At 40.9% G+C, this 19,676-nt stretch overlaps 2 protein-coding genes across 3 annotated transcripts; one reads left to right on the top strand and one right to left on the bottom strand.

Moving 5' to 3' along the window:
* Window positions 1-3,594: 3,594 nt before the first annotated feature.
* On the top strand, window positions 3,595-6,635 carry LOC109872553 (homeobox protein otx5-like). Of its 2 annotated transcripts, none has more exons than XM_020463824.2 (3): window positions 3,595-4,095; window positions 5,076-5,251; window positions 5,882-6,635. In XM_020463824.2, exons 1-3 carry the CDS (start codon window positions 4,005-4,007, stop codon window positions 6,536-6,538), a joined length of 924 nt encoding a protein of 307 aa, XP_020319413.1. In that variant the 5' UTR covers window positions 3,595-4,004; the 3' UTR covers window positions 6,539-6,635. The 2 variants fall into 2 exon arrangements, with proteins under 2 accessions (XP_020319413.1, XP_020319414.1); XM_020463825.2 differs by having other exon boundaries at window positions 3,597-4,095; window positions 5,100-5,251.
* A 6,810-nt stretch (window positions 6,636-13,445) lies between these two features.
* h3f3c (H3 histone, family 3C) lies at window positions 13,446-17,715 on the bottom strand. The gene is made up of 4 exons (XM_020463826.2): window positions 17,576-17,715; window positions 16,588-16,732; window positions 15,644-15,797; window positions 13,446-15,476 (listed from the first exon to the last, which is right to left on the bottom strand). Exons 2-4 carry the CDS (start codon window positions 16,713-16,715, stop codon window positions 15,348-15,350), a joined length of 411 nt encoding a protein of 136 aa, XP_020319415.1. The 5' UTR covers window positions 16,716-16,732; window positions 17,576-17,715; the 3' UTR covers window positions 13,446-15,347.
* Between the last annotated feature and the right edge of the window lie 1,961 nt (window positions 17,716-19,676).

The raw sequence follows: 19,676 nt of genomic DNA on the forward strand, positions 1-19,676 counted from the left end.
ATAACAAAAAACGAAAGTCAAAAGAACTGATCAATAAAATATTGGTTCTGAGTATAGTTATTACATCAACGTTGTAATTGGAGGACAAAGTAATAGAAATATGTTTATCAACTTGAACACATTTCTCATTGATTTTCAAATTTTAATTAGAAATGGAAAGGTTCAATTTTAAGATGAATTTCTGTCTTCTGAAACCGCTTTCGACATTTATCCAAAATATTGGCACAGCAGATACATTTCTGAAATCTTCAAGATGTTTCCTAATCACACAAAAAAACGAATGATAATATCATATTTGCAGGAGTCATGACACATCCATTTGTGTACACTGATTTAAAACCATATTTCCCGTTCGCATTTGGTAGACTGGGACAACAGGTTAGATAAACTGAGCCATTATTAAAGCCCTAAACGTACACCAATGAATGACAATACAAGTCAATTTATGTGATTAGGAAACATCTGAGGATTTCAGAAATGTATAATGTGTTGGGCTAACATGTTGGATAGATGTCTGACAAGGTTACAGAAGACAGAAATGCAAAAAGTGTCCCACTTTTTCTGAATTCACTATAATATGTCACAGGCCGGCTCATAGCCTGTGGCAAAAATGAGGGGACGCGAACAACAGGTATTGGCCAATTAAAATGTTTTCTTTATTGTAAACAAAACTATTAACTTTAAAGTAAGAAAAAGGAATGAGGTGTGGAAGTATCATAATGTAAGGTGTATGTAAAGTGCATGGATGTGTGAATCTGTGTGTGTGAATAACTGAGTGAAAACTATGCAAAACTACAAAAGAACAAACAAAACAGGTTCATATCTGGAGGAGCGGAGAGAGAGAGAGGTGATTAGTGACAGTTTAAATACTCTGATCCCAGGTGACTCCAATCACTAACGACCCTCCTCTGCCTGCAGGAGGAACCGCCCCTGCAATGCAGAGGAGGAGCCGTGACAAATAACAGGACAAATAACAGTAGTCAATGCTTGACTTGGACTGAAATAGGTTCTGGTACTCATTTTGGGTGCAGGTACTGTTTATATTTAAGTGCAGGAGCTCCATAATACTTTTGACCTATGAAGAGGAACAGGAGTTCAAGCAGTAGAACATTTGAGGTGCCGGTACTCAGCACTGGTGAGTTCCTGCCAAAATCAAGCACTGACAGTACTACAAGAAAAAATGAACAGGTTATAGTACTACAAGAACCAGAGCCGGGGGTCCCAAATGTAAACTGGATCTCTGTCCTCCATTGGAAAAGCATATAAGTCTGTCCCAATTTAGCTACTCCATGCTGTCCTACTTTAGCTACTCCATGCTGTCCTACTTTAGCTACTCCATGCTGTCCTACTTTAGCTACTCCATGCTGTCCTACTTTAGCTAGCTATGGTTAGTAAAGCAGGGCAACTAAAAAAATGACAGAATTACAAAATGTGAACATAATATTGGCATTTTTGTATTTTGATGCACCAGTATAAGTATATACATTTACATCACAATTTGACACAGTGCATTATTTATGACAGTTTTATAACCTTAACATCATAATGGAAAAAAAGCTGTCACTGATCTTACTGTGTGCTTCAGGGGCGTGCTTCCTGTTTTAAGCTTACTCTGTCCCTCTCTATGATGTCACGCCAATAAGGTGAGGCGATTTTGATCATGTGGTTTCTCTGCAAGGGCTTAATAATAATGTTTTGATTTTCTCTTGTCAGACCAATAAATAAACATGCCAGGATTAAGCTGTCACAGTTCTTATGATGTCCCCCTCTTCCTGAATTGACCCTATCTTAGAATTTAATGGGAATATTATTTTTGATTTATGCAATATATTAAACATGGACTCTATTCAGTCATTTTTATTTCAATATTATAGGCCTATAGGCCAAATATACTACATGACCAAAAGTATGTGGACACCTGCTTGTCGAACATCTCATTCCAAAATCATGGACATTAATATGGAGTTGGTCTCCCCTTTGCTGCTATAATAGCCTGCACTCTTCTGGGAAGGCTTTCCACTAGATTATGGAAAATTCCTGCGGGACTTGTTTCCATTCAGCCACAAAAGCATTAGTGAGGTCGGACACTGATGTTGGCCGCAGTCTGCGAGCCAGGCCTAAAAAAGTGTTCGTCGGGGTTGAGGTCAGGGTTCTGTGCAGGCCAGTCAAGATCTTCCACACCAGTCTCGACAAACCAATTCTGTATGGAACTCGCTTTGAGCACGGGAGAATTGTCATGCTGAAACAGGAAAGGGCCTTCCCCAAACTGTTGCCACAAAGTTGGAAGCACAGAAACGTCTAGAATGTCATTGTATGATGTAGTGTTAAGACTTCCCTTCATTGGAACTAAGGGGCCTAGCCCGAACCAGGAAAAACAGCCCTAGACCATTATTCCTCCTCCACCAAATGTTACAGTTGGCACTATGCATTGGAGCAGGTAGCATTCTCCTGGGATCTGCCAAACCTAGATTCGTCGTTCGGACTGCCAGACGGTATGGCGTGATTCATCACTCCAGAGAATGCGTTTCCACTGCTCCAGAGTCCAATGGCGGTGAGCTTTACACCTCTCCAACCGACGCTTGGCATTGCGCATGGTGAGCTAAGGCTCATGTGTGGCTGCTCGGCCATGGAAACCCATTTCAAGAAGCTCATGATGAACAGTTATCGTGCTGACATTGAACAGTTATTGTGCTGACCAGAGGCAGTTTGAACTCGATAGTGAGTGTTGCAACCGAGGACATACGATTTTTCCGTTCTGTTCTGTGAGCTTGTGTGGCCTACCACTTTGCTGCTGCACTATTGTTGCTCATAGACTTTTCCACTTCACAACAACAACACTTACAGTTGATCAGCAGCTCTAGCAGGGCAGAAATTTGATGAACTGACTTGTTGGAAAGGTGGCATCATGTGACCGTGCCATGTTAAAAGTCACTGAGCTATTCAGTAAGGCCATTCTACTGCCAATGTTTGTCTATTGAGATTGCATGGCTGTGCGCTCAATTTTATACACCTGTCAGCAACGGGTGTGTCTGAAATAGCCAAATCCACTAATTTGAAGGTGTGTCCACATACTATTATATATACTGTATAATGTATGTCTGAGACTATAATGTATAATCTTATGCCTTGATTTCAAACGTTAAAGAAGGAATGTTTATCGATTGTTGATAAATCGACATTTAAAAAAATCATTAAAAAAAATACACGGCTAAATATGATTTTTCGCTACAGCACTGAAAATGAATAGTTTGAAAAAAATTGACGGGTTGGGGTAAGAAAAATATTTTTCTTTAACCAACCCTTTAACGATTACATTAGCCTATACATATAATGTTTATATTGTTTGATGAAAATGTGATAAACGCTGTAAACATGTGATGCCTCTACACGGTCAATTGAAAAAGTAGACGTAACTGCAAAATTGTTTCTAAATGTCTCTCGGAATAAAAGGAACATGTGTGATGGGGTGGGCAGAGACGAGAGAGATAGCGGGAGGAGGGAAAGAGATAGGGAGCGAAAGAGAGAGGGTGGGAGAGAGAGAGAGAGGAAGGAGGGGTTTCTATGAGTCCACGTCGTCCCTCTAATTAGCTCACAGTGTCTGTAAAATAAATCAGTGTAGTGGCTTCACCCCCGCTCAACTGCAGCACGCGCCCCTTAACCTGCTCCTAGCGCGCCAAAACAGAAGGGTCCGCGCGATCTACCTTGACATAAACTGAGGCGCGCAATTGTCACGAGGAGCGCACTATAAATGTTTGGTGTTTTCTACAAGTCAGTAAAGTGAGAAAGAGTAAGAGTAAAAATAAAGAAAGACAAAGAACTTTCCGATATCAAGATATCCTTGTCACTTTTACGCACTTGGCGAGGTTGACTTGAAGCGAGACCTAAACTTACCGACCAAGAGGGACTGGTGGGAAATAGCAAAGTCTCCCAAGAACGTCCGGTCGTGTGTGTCAATTCAGAGAGACGACCAAGTGAGCGAGAAGGCATACAATCTCGGCGCGAGGATGATGTCCTACATTAAGCAACCCCATTACGCCATGAACGGGTTAAACATGCCTGGGATGGACCTGCTACACACCACGGCTGGATACCCATGTGAGTATAGCAATACTACCACTTTTTTTTCTCATTACCAATGTTTTTTTATTTGTTTTTTTTTTATAGCCTACATTGGCCAAAGATGAACGCGGCTCATGCGTAAAACAGTGGGCAATGCATGCTTAAAGTCCATGCACCATGAATTTTTCAACCCCGTTAATAATGTATTACAACATAACATAGCTTACTAATAACAATAACTACAACAACAACAACAAGAATAATATCAACAATGTCAATAATAATAGATTATTCTGTGACTGGTTCCATGACAATAACCTATTCAACAAAGGGTAGGCTAGTGTCAGATAACAGCGATTCCTAATCAAAAAGAAAATATGAAATAATTGTGAGCATTGAAAAGAATAGAGAATTAAACGAAAACCATATCTATAGACAATGATGACAGTTTAGCTAAACCTAGTCCAAATTGGCTAAATGTGAGAGTAGCCTGGTCCTTTACAGTCGGCTATGCATTTCTCGGTTAAAATGTTTAATTTTGCATCTGCCATTACCATCATCACCAGTTGTATCACCTGTTCAACTTGCAGACAGACAGACAATCACCATTTAGCCTAACACACATCTTCCCATATATGGGCACAGTTTTTAAGTCAGGAAATGATTCGTTTTCACATAGACCTGAATTTTCCTATAGTTTTCTTTCTTTTTTCTTTGGCCTTTTTTCTATTACTCTGGAGCAGGCTAATACCTGCTATGACTATTTTTTTTACTATGAATATCTCAAAATACCATAATGATCATAGAAACTATATGACTGCACAATTACTTATTGTCTTATAGAGAGGTGTCATGGGGAAGTGCGAAATCAATACCACTGTTATCAACACATATACAAACCCTTTCCAATGAACTGTAGGCCTAATGAAATGCAATGTGAATGTCAATCACTTTGAGCACTGAGGAGTGCTGCTGTCCATTAATGCCATTCCATCATTACCATTATTATCACACAGTCTCTGTGTCTCTGGATTTCTCAGCCACCCCACGAAAGCAGCGTCGCGAGCGCACCACCTTCACACGCACTCAGCTGGATATCCTGGAGTCCTTGTTCTCCAAGACCCGCTACCCCGACATCTTCATGAGGGAGGAGGTGGCCCTCAAGATCAACCTCCCCGAGTCACGCGTACAGGTACGGTGTAATGTGAATATATATAAAATATTTAGTCAGACATGGCTCTATCTATAAGTGGTTCTAGTCTCATCTTCTCGTCTCACCAACAGGTGTCTATATGACAATGTAATGGTTTAGAAGTACATTGAGAGTAGGCCTATGCAGGATATGCAGTTTGTGCAATTTACATCTATGCATGTTATCAATCGGGGCTCCTTTCAAGTTATAACAACATGGACAGTTGAAGAAATACCTACACAATCGAAACAGTGTTACAATATTGTTGTTGTGGTTAAAAAAAATGGCGTCCACCTTCATAGGTAAGAGAGTGCTCTCAGATGGAAGAATACAATTCACCAGTATTGTGGTAAGGACTGTAGAAGGACATGTACTGAATGCTCTGTACAGATACATCCCCCACCTGTGACAGTTTGGCTCACAGTTCTATCTGGTACAAAAACTGGTTTTGACAGTTGCATTATATCACAGAGTATAGGTGCACATTGGCATAGTGACAGATATATCAACAATGATGTAGTAACATAGTGCCATCTTCCCACCAAATAACTTACTATCACCATCACAGTTTTTCCACATATTGTCTGTCTCTATGCTAAGTAGCTGCGTTGTGTGTCTCTGTTTCTGCAGGTGTGGTTCAAAAACCGCCGCGCCAAGTGCCGCCAACAGCAGCAGCAGAGCAGCGGCCAGTCCAAGCCCCGCCCGCCCAAAAAGAAGACGTCACCCGCCCAAGACCAGCCCAGCGCCGGCCCAGACCCCTCAGCCAACAACCCCTCTGGTTCCTACAGCCCCTCCTCAGCCCCATCGGGCCCCTCCCTGCCGCCCGGCGGCAACAACCCTGGCAACGCAGCCGTCTCCATCTGGAGCCCGGCCATCTCACCACTCCCTGACCCTCTGGCCTCTTCGGCACCCTGCATGCAGCGGCCCTCTGCCTACCCGATGAGCTACGGCCAGCCGCAGGCCTACGCCCAGGGCTATGCCCAGGGCTATGCCGGCACCTCCTCCTACTTCACGGGCCTGGACTGCGGCGCCTACCTGTCGCCCATGCATTCGCAGCTGTCGGCTAGCGGTGCCCTCAGCCCCATCACCGTGCCCTCAATGGGGGGTTCGCTGAGCCAGTCACCCGCCTCGCTCTCCTCCCAGGGCTACGGCACAGCCGCCTCGCTGGGCTTCACCTCCGTCGATTGCCTGGACTACAAAGACCAGCAGGCCTGGAAGCTGGGCTTTAGCACCATGGACTGCCTGGACCACAAAGACCAGAATTCCTGGAAGTTCCAGGTGCTGTAGAGAGAGTGGGAAGAAGAAGAAAAAGAAGAAGAGGAAGAAGAAGAAGAAGAGGGAGAAGTTGTGAATAAATAAGGCTCTCGCCAGATATCAAATACAATCAAATGATTCTGACTGAATACTTGTTTTTTTCTCTCTGTTTCTCGTTTGTATGCTTGGTTTTTACAACCCCTGTAGAATGTGTTTTCTATTCAGGGGAGAGAGGAGAAGAGAGACCAGTGGACATTATTGATCCCTCCTGACTGCAGGATATCAGGTCCATTTACTTTCTCATACAGTAGAAGGGAAGGATGCCCCTGAGGATCATACTACTGTATGGGAAAGACTCGCAGCTAGAAACTGATTTAAACACACGCCATGGTTCAGATGCATTGATTGGTCTGTGATAGAAAGACATCCTCAAGAGAATTCTACTGATACAACCACGCTAAACTCAATCGTTCCTCTGATGTTTTTTCTGCTGTTCATGGCTTGAGTTTTGTTTTCAAGAAACACAACAATAGATCAAATTTACAGAGCTTTGATACTCTCTTAGTCTCTCTCTTTTTTTGTTCTGAAAGACCGTCAGTGTTAATTTGAGTTTAGTCATTGTTATTCTATGTTACAATTTAGATTTTCATTTGGTTACTTTTAGGCTTTTGGAGCTAACGTGTTACTATGGTGTTAGGCTAGCATCATTGCTATTATATTTTGATGGAGAAAAAAAATGGTATGTTTTGTTGTGTGAAATATTAGAGCTAACTTTTAATCTACATTTATGCCCAGCAGACATTTTGGTTTCACAATTTAAAGGAAGTGATCAGGTTTTTTGCATTCAAACGTACTGTACATCATGTATTGGTATTCAGAATCAAAATTTGTTCAGTTCAAGGACATGACTGACCCCGAACTAAACAAGTGACCAGTTAACTTCTGAGGATAACAGTCACCATGTTGTTAGTTCGTTAGCTATGGTTTCTATTGTGTTTCTTAACAGTTTCTGTCGTGTTTCCACCTTGGCCCACATGGCTCTCCAGTGCATCTTGCTATCGGTTATTTTTGCTCATCTGATTCTAGAGTGGCTCAATCCTCTTACCCTCCCTTCAGCAATGTCCTAAGTGAATTAGTCAGGATTACCCCTCTGTCTCTCTTTCCTTCTCTCTATCTCCCCATCCTTCTTTCTGTCACCATCTTTCTGTCTTTTTCCCATTTCTGTAACTCTTTATTCTCTCTCCCTCTGTCTCTTTCCCCACCTCTGCCTCTCACTTCTCACTTTCCCTCAGTCAGTGAGTGACATATAACAAGAGGAAAACTGCTGATGCACAACCAAGTTTCAAAATTGCACCTTGAGTATTCTACTATTCTAACTTTCAACAGTAAATTGAGACCCTGATTGAGTTCCGAAAATGTTTTTATTTTATTTTTTTAAGTACAGAGGTCCGGACTTCAGTGTCCTCATATGTAGCTACGACCTTGGTCTCTTTCCCTGTTTGTTTGTCTCTCCGTCTACATGTCTCTCAATCTTCTGCACCAATGGTCTCAATCACTTCTCTTCTCTCTGAACAGGCAAAGTATACCATATACTCTATAAAAATGTTGACGCCCTTGATGATAATGCTATATGGAAAAGACTTAACTAGAAACTAATTTGAAACACTCAGGCCATGGTTAAAACATATTAATTCAAACTCTGCTATGATGGAGGACAATGTAATTACTTCCCCTTTCTTTCCTTCCACTAATGTCTCAATGTCAAAAAAACAATCAAGGCTTGGGGTACAGTACCTTCTTCCTATGTGCAACCCCTCCCCTCCAGCACATCTCTTCACCCCCATCCCTACCAGTCTCTTACCCCACTTTTGCCTCCCTCCACACACCCACTACTCCACCTCACCCTCCTCTTCTGACAACCCAGTAATCCCTTGTTGACCTGGTTACATGCCATGTAATTTGACTTCAAGTGGAAATTTGTGTGAGTGTGTATACTTGTATGTGAGTGTTTGTGAGTACAACATGTGTACGTGATGTGTATGCCATGTGTGTGTGTGTGTATGTCATAACAGAGATGGGCACTGAGTTTACTGAGGTACTCTGCAGCAATGCTCCTATCATTGCACATAAGACGTCTTCATTACGAATGTGTGTTGGAATCTAGACTCAGCAAAAGACAGAGATAACTAGATTTCTCATGTGGTGACAGGTTAACAATTTGGTACTTTAAGTTTGGACAAATGGGGACTCTAAAAATTAATACATAACCTATTCATTTATAGAATAACTTTATTTTTCAGAGAGCAGCAAACTTCAATGTATCTAACAATGTTGGGAATGAATAACATAGGAGTGCATTTGCCATCTTCCTCAACTGATGAAGTGTTCATTTGAACACAAGCATTATACAGTATAGTATTTAGACGTAAAAGGGAAACTAGAGAGATTTCCATAGCGCACTGAATACGCACACGACATACCCACTCAACTCGCTGGGTTAATCCCACTCCGCGACACGTTAATCCCTCTGCCCTCCCTCTCTGTGGTCTGATTGGTTAATCCCTGCCCTCTCTGTCTCTGTCTGCGTCCTGATTGGTTAATCTCTTTCGGAGGGTGCAGTGCGGTTGTAATCTGCTGGTCGTCAGCACGGATAGTTTCAGATAGACAGACATGTTGCCGGTAATCTCTAAAAGGAGCAGATGTGGTGGGGGAGGGATGGAGCAAGGGAGGGAGGGATGGAGAGCAGCACCCAGCAGACCTTGGGGAAGGTGAACATAGAGACACACAGCGTTCCTTATTATATCCCAATGTGGGTCGTTTTCATTAGCTGCCAAAGTGAAGCAAACAGACACAAGGTGAAGAATACCTGAAGAAAAACAAAATCTGTTGCAAAGTGTTTTAAAATGTTTCCCATTTTGTGCCCTGATGAACATGACCTTGGCCAACCAAGACCGTTCCCAACTCTTCTCTCTGAAGTATACTTACAAACTCAAAACCCTAAACCACATAAGACCAAAATGACCAATTCATGACCCCTTAAAGTAATGCATTTCTTTCTCTTTAGGGCATAAGGGAACACAAACACTTAGTCACATCAATTTCATATTTTGAGTCCCAAGTTTACATACACCGTTTTTCACCATTCCTGACATTTAATCCTAATAAAAATTCCCTCTTAGGTCAGTTAGGATCACCACTTTATTTTAAGAATGTGAAATGCCAATAATAGTAGAGAGAATGATTTATTTAAGATTTATTTCTTTGTAACGCTCGTCGAAATGGGTAGACCAAGGCGCAGCGTGATTTGGGTTCATCATAATTTATTAGAATGAGAACCAGCAACAAAAACAAAAAGTGAAACAAACAAACGAACGTACAGCCTAGTAGGGCTCAAAAGCAACAATACAAAAACAAGATCCCACAAACAACAGGTGGGAAAAGGCTACCTAAATATGATCCCCAATCAGAGACAACAATAGACAGCTACCTCTGATTGGGAACCATACCAGGCCAACATAGATATACAAAAACTAGACTACACATATAAATAATAAACTAGAACACCCCCCAGTCACACCCTGGCCTACTCCACCATAGAAAATAAAGTCTTTCTCTGGTCAGGACGTGACATTCTTTCATCACATTCCCAGTGGGTCAGAAGTTTATATACACTCAATTAGTATTTGGTAGCATTGCCTTTAAATTGTTTAACTTGGGTCAAATGTTTCGGGAGCCTTCATCAAGCTTCACATAATAAGTTGGGTGAATTTTGGCCCATTCCTCCTGACAGAGCTGGTGTAACTGAGTCAGGTTTGTAGGCCTCCTTGCTCGCACACGCTTTTTCAGTTCTGCCCACAAATGTTTTATGGGATTGAGGTCAGGGCTTTGTGATGGCCACTCCAATACCTTGACTTTGTTGTCCTTAAGCCATTTTGCCACAAATTTGGAAGTATGCTTGGGGTCATTGTTAATTTGGAAAACCCATTTGCGACCACACTTTAACTTCCTGACTGATGTCTTGAGATGTTGCTTCAATATATCCACATAATTTTCCTCCTCATGATGCCATCTATTTTGTGAAGTGCACCAGTCCCTCCTTCAGCAAAGCACCCCCACAACATGATTCTGCCACCCCGTGCTTCACGGTTGGGATGGTGTTCTTCGGCTTGCAAGCCTCCCCCTTTTTCCTCCAAACAAAACGATGGTCATTATGGCCAAACAGTTCTATTTTTGTTTCATCAGACCAGAGGACATTTCTCCAAAAAGTACGATCTTTGTCCCCATGTGCAGTTGCAAACCCTAGTCTGGCTTTTTTATGGCGGTTTTGGAGCAGTGGCTTCTTCCTTGCTGAGCAGCCTTTCAGGTTATGTATATATAGGCCCCCTTTTTCTGTGGATATAGATACGTTTGTACCTGTTTCCTCCAGCATCTTCACAATGTCCTTTGCTGTTGTTCTGGAATTGATTTGCACTTTTCACACCAAAGTACGTTCATCTCTAGGAGACACGTCTTCTTCCTGAGCAGTAATGACGGCTGCATGGTCCCATGGTGTTTATACTTGCGTACTATTGTTTGTACAGATGAACTTGGTACCTTCAGGTGTTTGGAAATTGCTCCCAAGAATGAACCAGACTTGTGGAGGTCTACGAAAAAAATTATATGGTCTTGGCTGATTTCTTTTGATTTCCCCATGATGTCAAGCAAAGAGGCACTAAGTTTGAAGGTAGGCCTTGCAATACATCCACAGGTACACCTCCAATTGACTCAAATGATTTTAATTAGCCTATCAGAAGGTTCTAAAGCTATGACATAATTTTCTGTAATTTTCCAAGCTGTTTAAAACCACAGTCAACTTAGTGTATGTAAACTTCTGACCCACTGGAATTGTGATACAGTGAATTATTAGTGAAATAATCTGTAAACAATTGTTTGAAAAATTACTTGTGTCATGCACAACATAGATGTCCTAACCTACTTGCCAAAGCTATAGTTTGTTAACAAAAAAATTGTGGGGTGGTTGAAAAACTAGTTTTAATGACTTAAGTGTATGTAAACCTCTGACTTCAATTGTACATAAACCCTTATAAAACTGTTTTTTTAATATTGTAAAGCAATGGTCACTGACCATGGTCATTGGAGAGCTAGTGGACGTGGAGGGTTTAGCTCCAGCCCAACACAAGTCTACTTCATTCAGTTTATCGAGACCTTGAGTTTATAAGCTCTATCAGGTATTTTGGTGCTGTGTTGGCTGGAGCAAACCCCTGCATACCACTGTAACTGCAGGACCAATGTGATATTCATTAGTAACAAATGGTTTTGCAACAGAAAATGAAGCCTTAGTGAATACAATATAATTGCTATACTTTGGTGTAGTCAGTGATGCATCTATATATTACCATTTGAGTTTCCATTTTATACTTTTTAAAACCATGTCTATCTTTATTTCCCAAACACAATTCAATACAATGACAATACTTTTAAGCATATTTTGACACAGGCTTAACACCTATTATACACTTAGTACTTTTTTAAACACTTTCAACATAAGCCTCATATCCCAGCGATAATGGCTTGCATTACACCTGGGGGGAAAAACACTTATATTTGCTCAAATTGCCATTGGCTCAACCATTGTCTCAACATACCCTCAATTTACCCCAAGGCAAACATTTTGACTATATTAGCCCACACAGCTACAACTGTGCTGAATCTACTGCTGTTCAACTTCTCCACCCTCTGGTTCGGCATTACAAGAACTAGGAAAGAAAACAGGCCTGTCTACCTGTATGCACACAGATCTCTGATACAGTGCCTTCAGAAAGTATTCACACCCATTGACTTTTCCCAAATTTTGTTGTGTTAAGGCCTGAATTTAAAATTTATTAAATTGAGATGTTTTTGTCACTGGCCTACACAATACCCCATAATGTCAAATTGGAATTGTGTTTTTAGTTGTTTTTTTACATTGAATTAAAAATGAAAAGCTGAAATTCTTGAATCAAGTATTTCCTCCCTTTGTTATGGCAAGCCTAAATAAGTTCATCAATTGCATGGACTCACTCTGTGTGGAACAATAGTTTAACATGATTTTTGAATGACTACCTCATCTCTGTACCCCACACATACAATAATCTGTAAGGTCCCTCAGTCGAGCAGTAAATCAATAAACCCAGTCCCTATAAAGATAGTCGTCCTTCCTAACTCAGTTGCCAGAGAGGAAGGAAACGACCCAGGCTTAAAGAAGTGACTTTAAAATAGTTACAGAATTTAATTGCTACGATAGGAGAAAACTGAGGATGGATCAACAACATTGTAGTTACTCCTCAATGCTAACCTAATTGACAGAGTGAAAAGAAGGAAGCTTGTACAGCATAAAAATATCCCAAAACATGCATCCTGTTTGTAACAAGGCCCTAAAGTAATACTGCAACAAATGTGGCAAAGCAATTCACTTGTTGTCCTGAATACAAAGTGTTATGTTTGGGGCAAATCCAATACAACACATAATTGAACCACTTTCCATATTTCAAGCATAGTGGTGTTTGCATCATGTTATGGGTATGCTTGTAATCGTTAAGGACTGGGGAGATTTTCAGGATAAAAAATTTACGGAAAGGAGTTCAGCAGTCAATATTCTACTGGTTTCACATGCAAACAGCAGTTGGTTTCTATAATGATATTCCATGAGAGCAACATTACTTTTTAAAAACATGAATTGAAGCTTTGCTATTTGTTTGCCTGCAAAAACACGAGTTCTATGTCCTTGTTTTTTTTGGTTATGATAGGGTAATCTAGTTGTATCTAGAAGTTATATTCTTTCAAATCAAGAGGTAACCCACCGGAATGTTTCATCAATCAAAATCGTACAACTCTTACAGACTATGCACACAACAAGCAAATAGTGAAACATTGGTAGAAAAGGAAACTGACAGACACTTATTTTGTGTAACATCTATTTATTACCACCATAATGAGAAATTTGGAAAATACAAAGATCAGCTTAAACATCTGAAAATCTTGAGGAATAAGAACAAATATAAGAAAACAAACATGTTATATTGCTTATCACAAATTGAGGAAACTGACCGATTGAATGGTCAGATCTATAATGAACAAAAATATAAAGGCAACATGTAGTGTTGGTCCCATGTTTCATGAGCTGAAATAAAAGATCCCAGAAATGTTCATATGCACAAAAAACTTCTCTCAAATTGTGTGCACAAATTTGTTTACATCCCTGTTAGTGAGCATTTCTCTTTTGCCAAGATAATCAATCCACCTGACAGGCGTGGCATATCAAGAAGCTGATTAAACAGCATGATCATTACACAGGTGCATCTTGTGCTGGAGCAATAAAAGGCCATTCTAAAATGTTTAGTTTTGTCACACAACACAATGCCACAGATGTCTCAAGTTGAGCGTGCAATTGGCATTCTGACTTCAGCAATGTCCACAAGAGCTGTTGCCAGAAAATTGAATGCTAGTTTTTCTACTATAAGCCGCATCCAATGTTGTTTTAGAGAATTTGGCAGTACGTCCAAACGTCCTCACAGCCACAGACCTTGTGTAACCACACCAGCCCAGGACCTCCATCCACATTCAGCTTCTTCACCTGTGGGATTGCCTGAGAGCAGCACCCGGACAGCTGATGAAACAGTATTTATGTCTGTAATAAAGCCCCTTTGTTGGGAAAAAATCATTCTGAATAGCTGGGCCTGGCTCCCAAGTGGATCTATGCCCTCAGGGCTGCGCCCCCCCCCCCAGTCAAGTGAAATCCATAGATTAGGGCCTAATGAACTGATTTCAATTGACTGATTTCCTTGTATGAGCAGTAACACTGTAAAATCTTTGAAATTTTTGCATGATAAGTTTATATTTTTGTTCAGTATACAAAGGAAGTGAGAGAAAGTCAGAAAATAACCCAAACTTGAAGAGTAACTCTCGCTACTACAAAGTCAACTCATACTGGTGTAACAACTCTAATGCCGAACACAACTAACCTTAAGAGGAGATAGGGTAAAGAGATTGAGCATAGTATCATGGATAATGACAGATTAATAGTGAGAAAAAGCTAAATAGGAGGGGGGCTGGTATATATCACCCCCATGTGGCTGCCATTGGAACAGTAGCTCTTATGAAACCGAGCTCTTTCTGATTGGTTTAAAAATAATTCTGTAAAAACAGAAGTTTGCCAAACTTCAATCACTTCGTTTTTTCTTATTATTATTTTGATGTCTCTGGCAGTAGTCAAAAGAAAAGGTGTATATGTATGAATTATATATATATAAAAAAAAATAGACACAATATCCACAATGATAGTAATCATCAATTATTTTTAAGTAACCAAGATGATACTTGTTTGCTGTTGAATACAATTTGCTTAGCTGATCAGAGCTCACACACACACCAACAGCCCTGGGGTTAGTTTTAGTAGCACCCTGCTGTGGAAGTTGCCACTCCCCTTAAGCAGACTAGCCCCTGGGCAACACCCTTCTGGTCTGCCCACCTGTGCATGTGAGTGAGTTTTATTTTATGAGAGCTGAGGACGCACAAACCTGTGTGTGTGTGTCTGATCAGCGACACCTACTACATGCACGAAAAAGGTACCCTAAAACATCTGCTGAAGACAAAAACTATGAGAGACGAGACTTTTCAACACGTTTCTCTCATCATAATCACGGTTACTCTAAAGACTACCAAGAAGAAAACAGGCAGAGGGGGCTGGGGGGTGAGATGGAAGGGCGGGGCGAAATGAGGGAGTTAGGACGGTGAGAGATAAAGAAACAAAGAGAATAGAGGTGAAACATTAAAGAGAAAAAGGAAAGGAGGGCGGGTGGGCAGGCTAAGCACGCTCCCCACGGATGCGACGTGCCAGCTGGATGTCTTTGGGCATGATGGTGACACGCTTGGCATGGATGGCACACAGGTTGGTGTCCTCAAACAGACCCACCAGGTATGCCTCGCTGGCCTCCTGCAGACAGACAGAGAGAAGAAATGTCACACACACACATATATGCATAAGTCAGCACACAAAAAATAATTTGAGCATGTTGTTTTGTTACCGTGTGTGTAGTAGGCCAATTAGGACAGGATCTGGATTAAGGGGACAGAGCTTCACATACACACACAGCCACTGACCTGCAGGGCTCCGATCGCTGCACTCTGGAAGCGCAGGTCGGTTTTGAAGTCCTGAGCGATCTCCCTCACCAGGCGCTGGAAGGGCAGCTTGCGGATCAGCAGCTCAGTGGACTTCTGGTACCGACGGATCTCACGCAGGGCCACGGTGCCGGGCCTGGAACCAACACAGTCAGTATGACTGGGAGGGTAATTATATTCTACTATAGTACTTCATCGATCATTTCCCCATGCTGAATTCTACTGGTCGTGTCTGGCCGTGCTAATTAAAAAAATAGATATAATAATTGTACCATTATTTAACTAGGCAAGTCAGTTAAGAACACATTTTTACTTTCAATGACGGCCTAGGAACAGTGGGTTAACTGCCTTGTTCAGGGAAAGAACGACAGATTTTTACCTCATCAGCTCAGGGATTTGATCTTGCAACCTTTCATTTACTAGTCCAGCGCTCTAACCCCTAGGCTACCTGCCGAGTGGTGACGTTTACCAGCAATCACTGCTTAGTTATAAGGCTTGTGGATCTGCTCATTGAAAACATTAGCTGCGTTTGAAACGGCACCTTATACCCTATGGGTTCAGGTCAAAAGTAGTACACTATAAAGGGAATATGGTGCCATTTTGAACACACCAAGTGACCAATTGGAGTGTCAAGTCATTTCCACACCAATTTGAATTGGTACCACCTCTGTGGTTTCACACAAGCTTTATATGTCATAATGGGACTGTATCGCTAGCTGAAAGTGGTGGGAAAAGTATTGTACTGTCATAATTGAGTAAAAGTAAAGATACCCTAAAAGAAAATTACTCAAGTAAAAGTCATCCAGTAAAATTGTACTTAAGTTGTTTAAAAATGAAGTATTTTTACACCACTGCTAGCTGACCTTGACATGTACGATCTATGGTGAACACTAATGTTTATTTCTAGGGGTGAACCGATACTTTACCTGTAACGATGGGGCTTCTTGACCCCACCGGTAGACGGTGCACTCTTGCGGGCAGCCTTGGTGGCCAGCTGCTTACGTGGAGCCTTTCCTCCAGTGGATTTACGGGCGGTCTGCTTGGTACGAGCCATGACGAGTTAGTTATCACCTGAGAGACAGGTAAAAATACATTCAATTGTTTATTTTTATGTATCGACAATGCTCTGTTAGATACAATTCCGAAAATTCTGTGAGTTGCAAATATATTGCAATACAATTTTTCCAAGTGTCAAATGTATACTAGTGTGTTGCTATTACTGAGAAATTATGACTGAAACGCTTCCGTCTGGAGTACTACTCTGTTATGATAACTTTGTATTTTGCTGATCAGCTGCATTACAATCCAGCAACAGCGGGCCACTATCCTATCCGTGAATACTGGGATACTGCCCAACCAATAAAATTAGTATGCAGATCGCCTATCGAAATACATCCAATCCAGTGGGCAATGTCGTCGCTGTCGACCAATCGAGATACACGGTTTACAGCGTATGGGTGGGTCCACAAGCCCTAGTTCCGCCCTCTAACCGCAAGATTATGGCCGCAGATGAAGAAGCAATCGAATGAGCCTACCAATATACAGGCAAAGAGCGGGACAGAAACTTTCAAAAATCTTCGAAAAACTAAACAATGTTCAGAACTACGAACATTAAAACATAAAACTAGACAACTGTAGCTATCCAAAAAGTCGCTCTGAGTTGTAGGTGAACGTTTGTTTACACCGTACAAGCGAAGTAAAAATGCACATGAAACTGGAGCGGAATTTACATCTGCCTCGGCCAGTGAAGTAGAAAGCATTTTTCTCTAGCATCGCGGCAGTCGCTTCTCCATTTCTACACCGTCGGAATAAAATGCTATTCTAAAATAAAATGAAGTTTAACCCACCTGAAACTTATAAAAAACAGTGGTTAAGTGTTTTATACAAAAATATATGCCAAAATGTGCCACTTACCTGACGTAAATATAAACGTTTTTTCGCAAGGAAATAAATGTTATGGTTTTCTAGCAGTGTCAGTATTTACTATCTCTCACACAATGGGAACAGGGCGCCCCGTAGGAAAATGGCTGCCGTGTCAATCATTGTTCTCCCATAATGCAACTGCTTTCATTTTGTAAACACCGTTTCTGATGGTTGGAGTTTTCCCTGAAAGTAACATTTTCATTGCTTTCTAGTGATTTCTTTATCGATTTGGAGTAATCTAGTAGGAAATAACCTAAGGTGCTAAAACAATTACTTGTGAAAGAAATTATACGGTATTAACCACAGTTATATGTAACTGCTTGAATTTGTCTGCTTTTTCAAAAGCGTTTGCTTTGTCAAAGTGGCACAGTCTCCTCTCAGTACAACTGCCTACATTTATTTGTAATCGATTTGAACGGTCATCCAACTCCAACACGAGGGCGAACGGATACCTTTGCCCAAACCATGATGAATCCATGTGCTGTTTTTGAAATAATTGAATAAAGAGTTGAACTTCTTCTCAATCTTCTGTCCTCTTTCTCTGTTTTAGAATGCCACTTATTACACTTTAGCTAGCTAGTTAGCAGAGCAGTACATCAGAAAAACAATTGTATATTACTTAGCCTAGATAATACTTTGTACAGTATGTTGACTTTGGTGTCTATTTCAGACCTTATGGCATTTTTCAAGGATGAGCATAAGAGCATTAAAAGGGGGGAAGACCACCTTAAGTCTAGCCACGTGGAGAAGTGAGGGGCAATGTTTCAGTTTGGTCAGGGCCAGCATGAGGGATATCCTGTGTTGGTGAGTGTAGCTATTAAGTGAAGTTTTAGCATCTTAAAAATACAATATATTATATACAGCTGTCAGCATTCTACAAGGAAGAGACACTTAATCAGTTATATAATTATTAACCAGATTACCCCGAACACCAGATTTACATGAGTGATAACTCAGTTCTAGAATGTTGTCATTGATGAGAATAAATGTAAAAATCTATTGACATTCAGAATTGACATGAGGCAAATCTTCAGCGCACAGTATTTATTTATTCTGATTGGTACCTGCATTCACATAGTTTTGATTTATAGGATCCGTCCAACTATATGATTGATATGTCAGGTGATAAAACCACAAATGTCCTCATGAAAATGAGTTTATTAAATATTCTACAGCTGTAATGTCATCAATCAAATCAAACTTGATTTATATAGCACATTTCTTGCAATAAATGCTTTTCAAGGTGTTCAAAGTCATGTATTGAAAGGCATATGGCACTTTTATTTATTTATTTATTTTTATTTTACCTTTATTTAACCAGGTAGGCAAGTTGAGAACAAGTTCTCATTTACAATTGCGACCTGGGCAAGATAAAGCAAAGCAGTTCGACAGATAAAACGACACAGAGTTACACATGGAGTAAAAACAAACATACAGTCAATAATGCAGTATAAACAAGTCTATATACAATGTGAGCAAATGAGGTGAGAAGGGAGGTAAAGGCAAAAAAGGCCATGATGGCAAAGTAAATACAATATAGCAAGTAAAATACTGGAATGGTAGTTTTGCAATGGAAGAATGTGCAAAGTAGAAATAAAAATAATGGGGTGCAAAGGAGCAAAATAAATAAATAAATTAAAATGAAATACAGTTGGGAAAGAGGTAGTTGTTTGGGCTAAATTATAGGTGGGCTATGTACAGGTGCAGTAATCTGTGAGCTGCTCTGACAGTTGGTGCTTAAAGCTAGTGAGGGAGATAAGTGTTTCCAGTTTCAGAGATTTTTGTAGTTCGTTCCAGTCATTGGCAGCAGAGAACTGGAAGGAGAGGCGGCCAAAGAAAGAATTGGTTTTGGGGGTGACTAGAGAGATATACCTGCTGGAGCGTGTGCTACAGGTGGGAGATGCTATGGTGACCAGCGAGCTGAGATAAGGGGGGACTTTACCTAGCAGGGTCTTGTAGATGACATGGAGCCAGTGGGTTTGGCGACGAGTATGAAGCGAGGGCCAGCCAACGAGAGCGTACAGGTCACAATGGTGGGTAGTATATGGGGCTTTGGTGATAAAACGGATTGCACTGTGATAGACTGCATCCA

This window comes from Oncorhynchus kisutch, linkage group LG28 (assembly GCF_002021735.2).
Source record: "Oncorhynchus kisutch isolate 150728-3 linkage group LG28, Okis_V2, whole genome shotgun sequence".
Classification (NCBI taxonomy): Eukaryota; Metazoa; Chordata; class Actinopteri; order Salmoniformes; family Salmonidae; genus Oncorhynchus; species Oncorhynchus kisutch.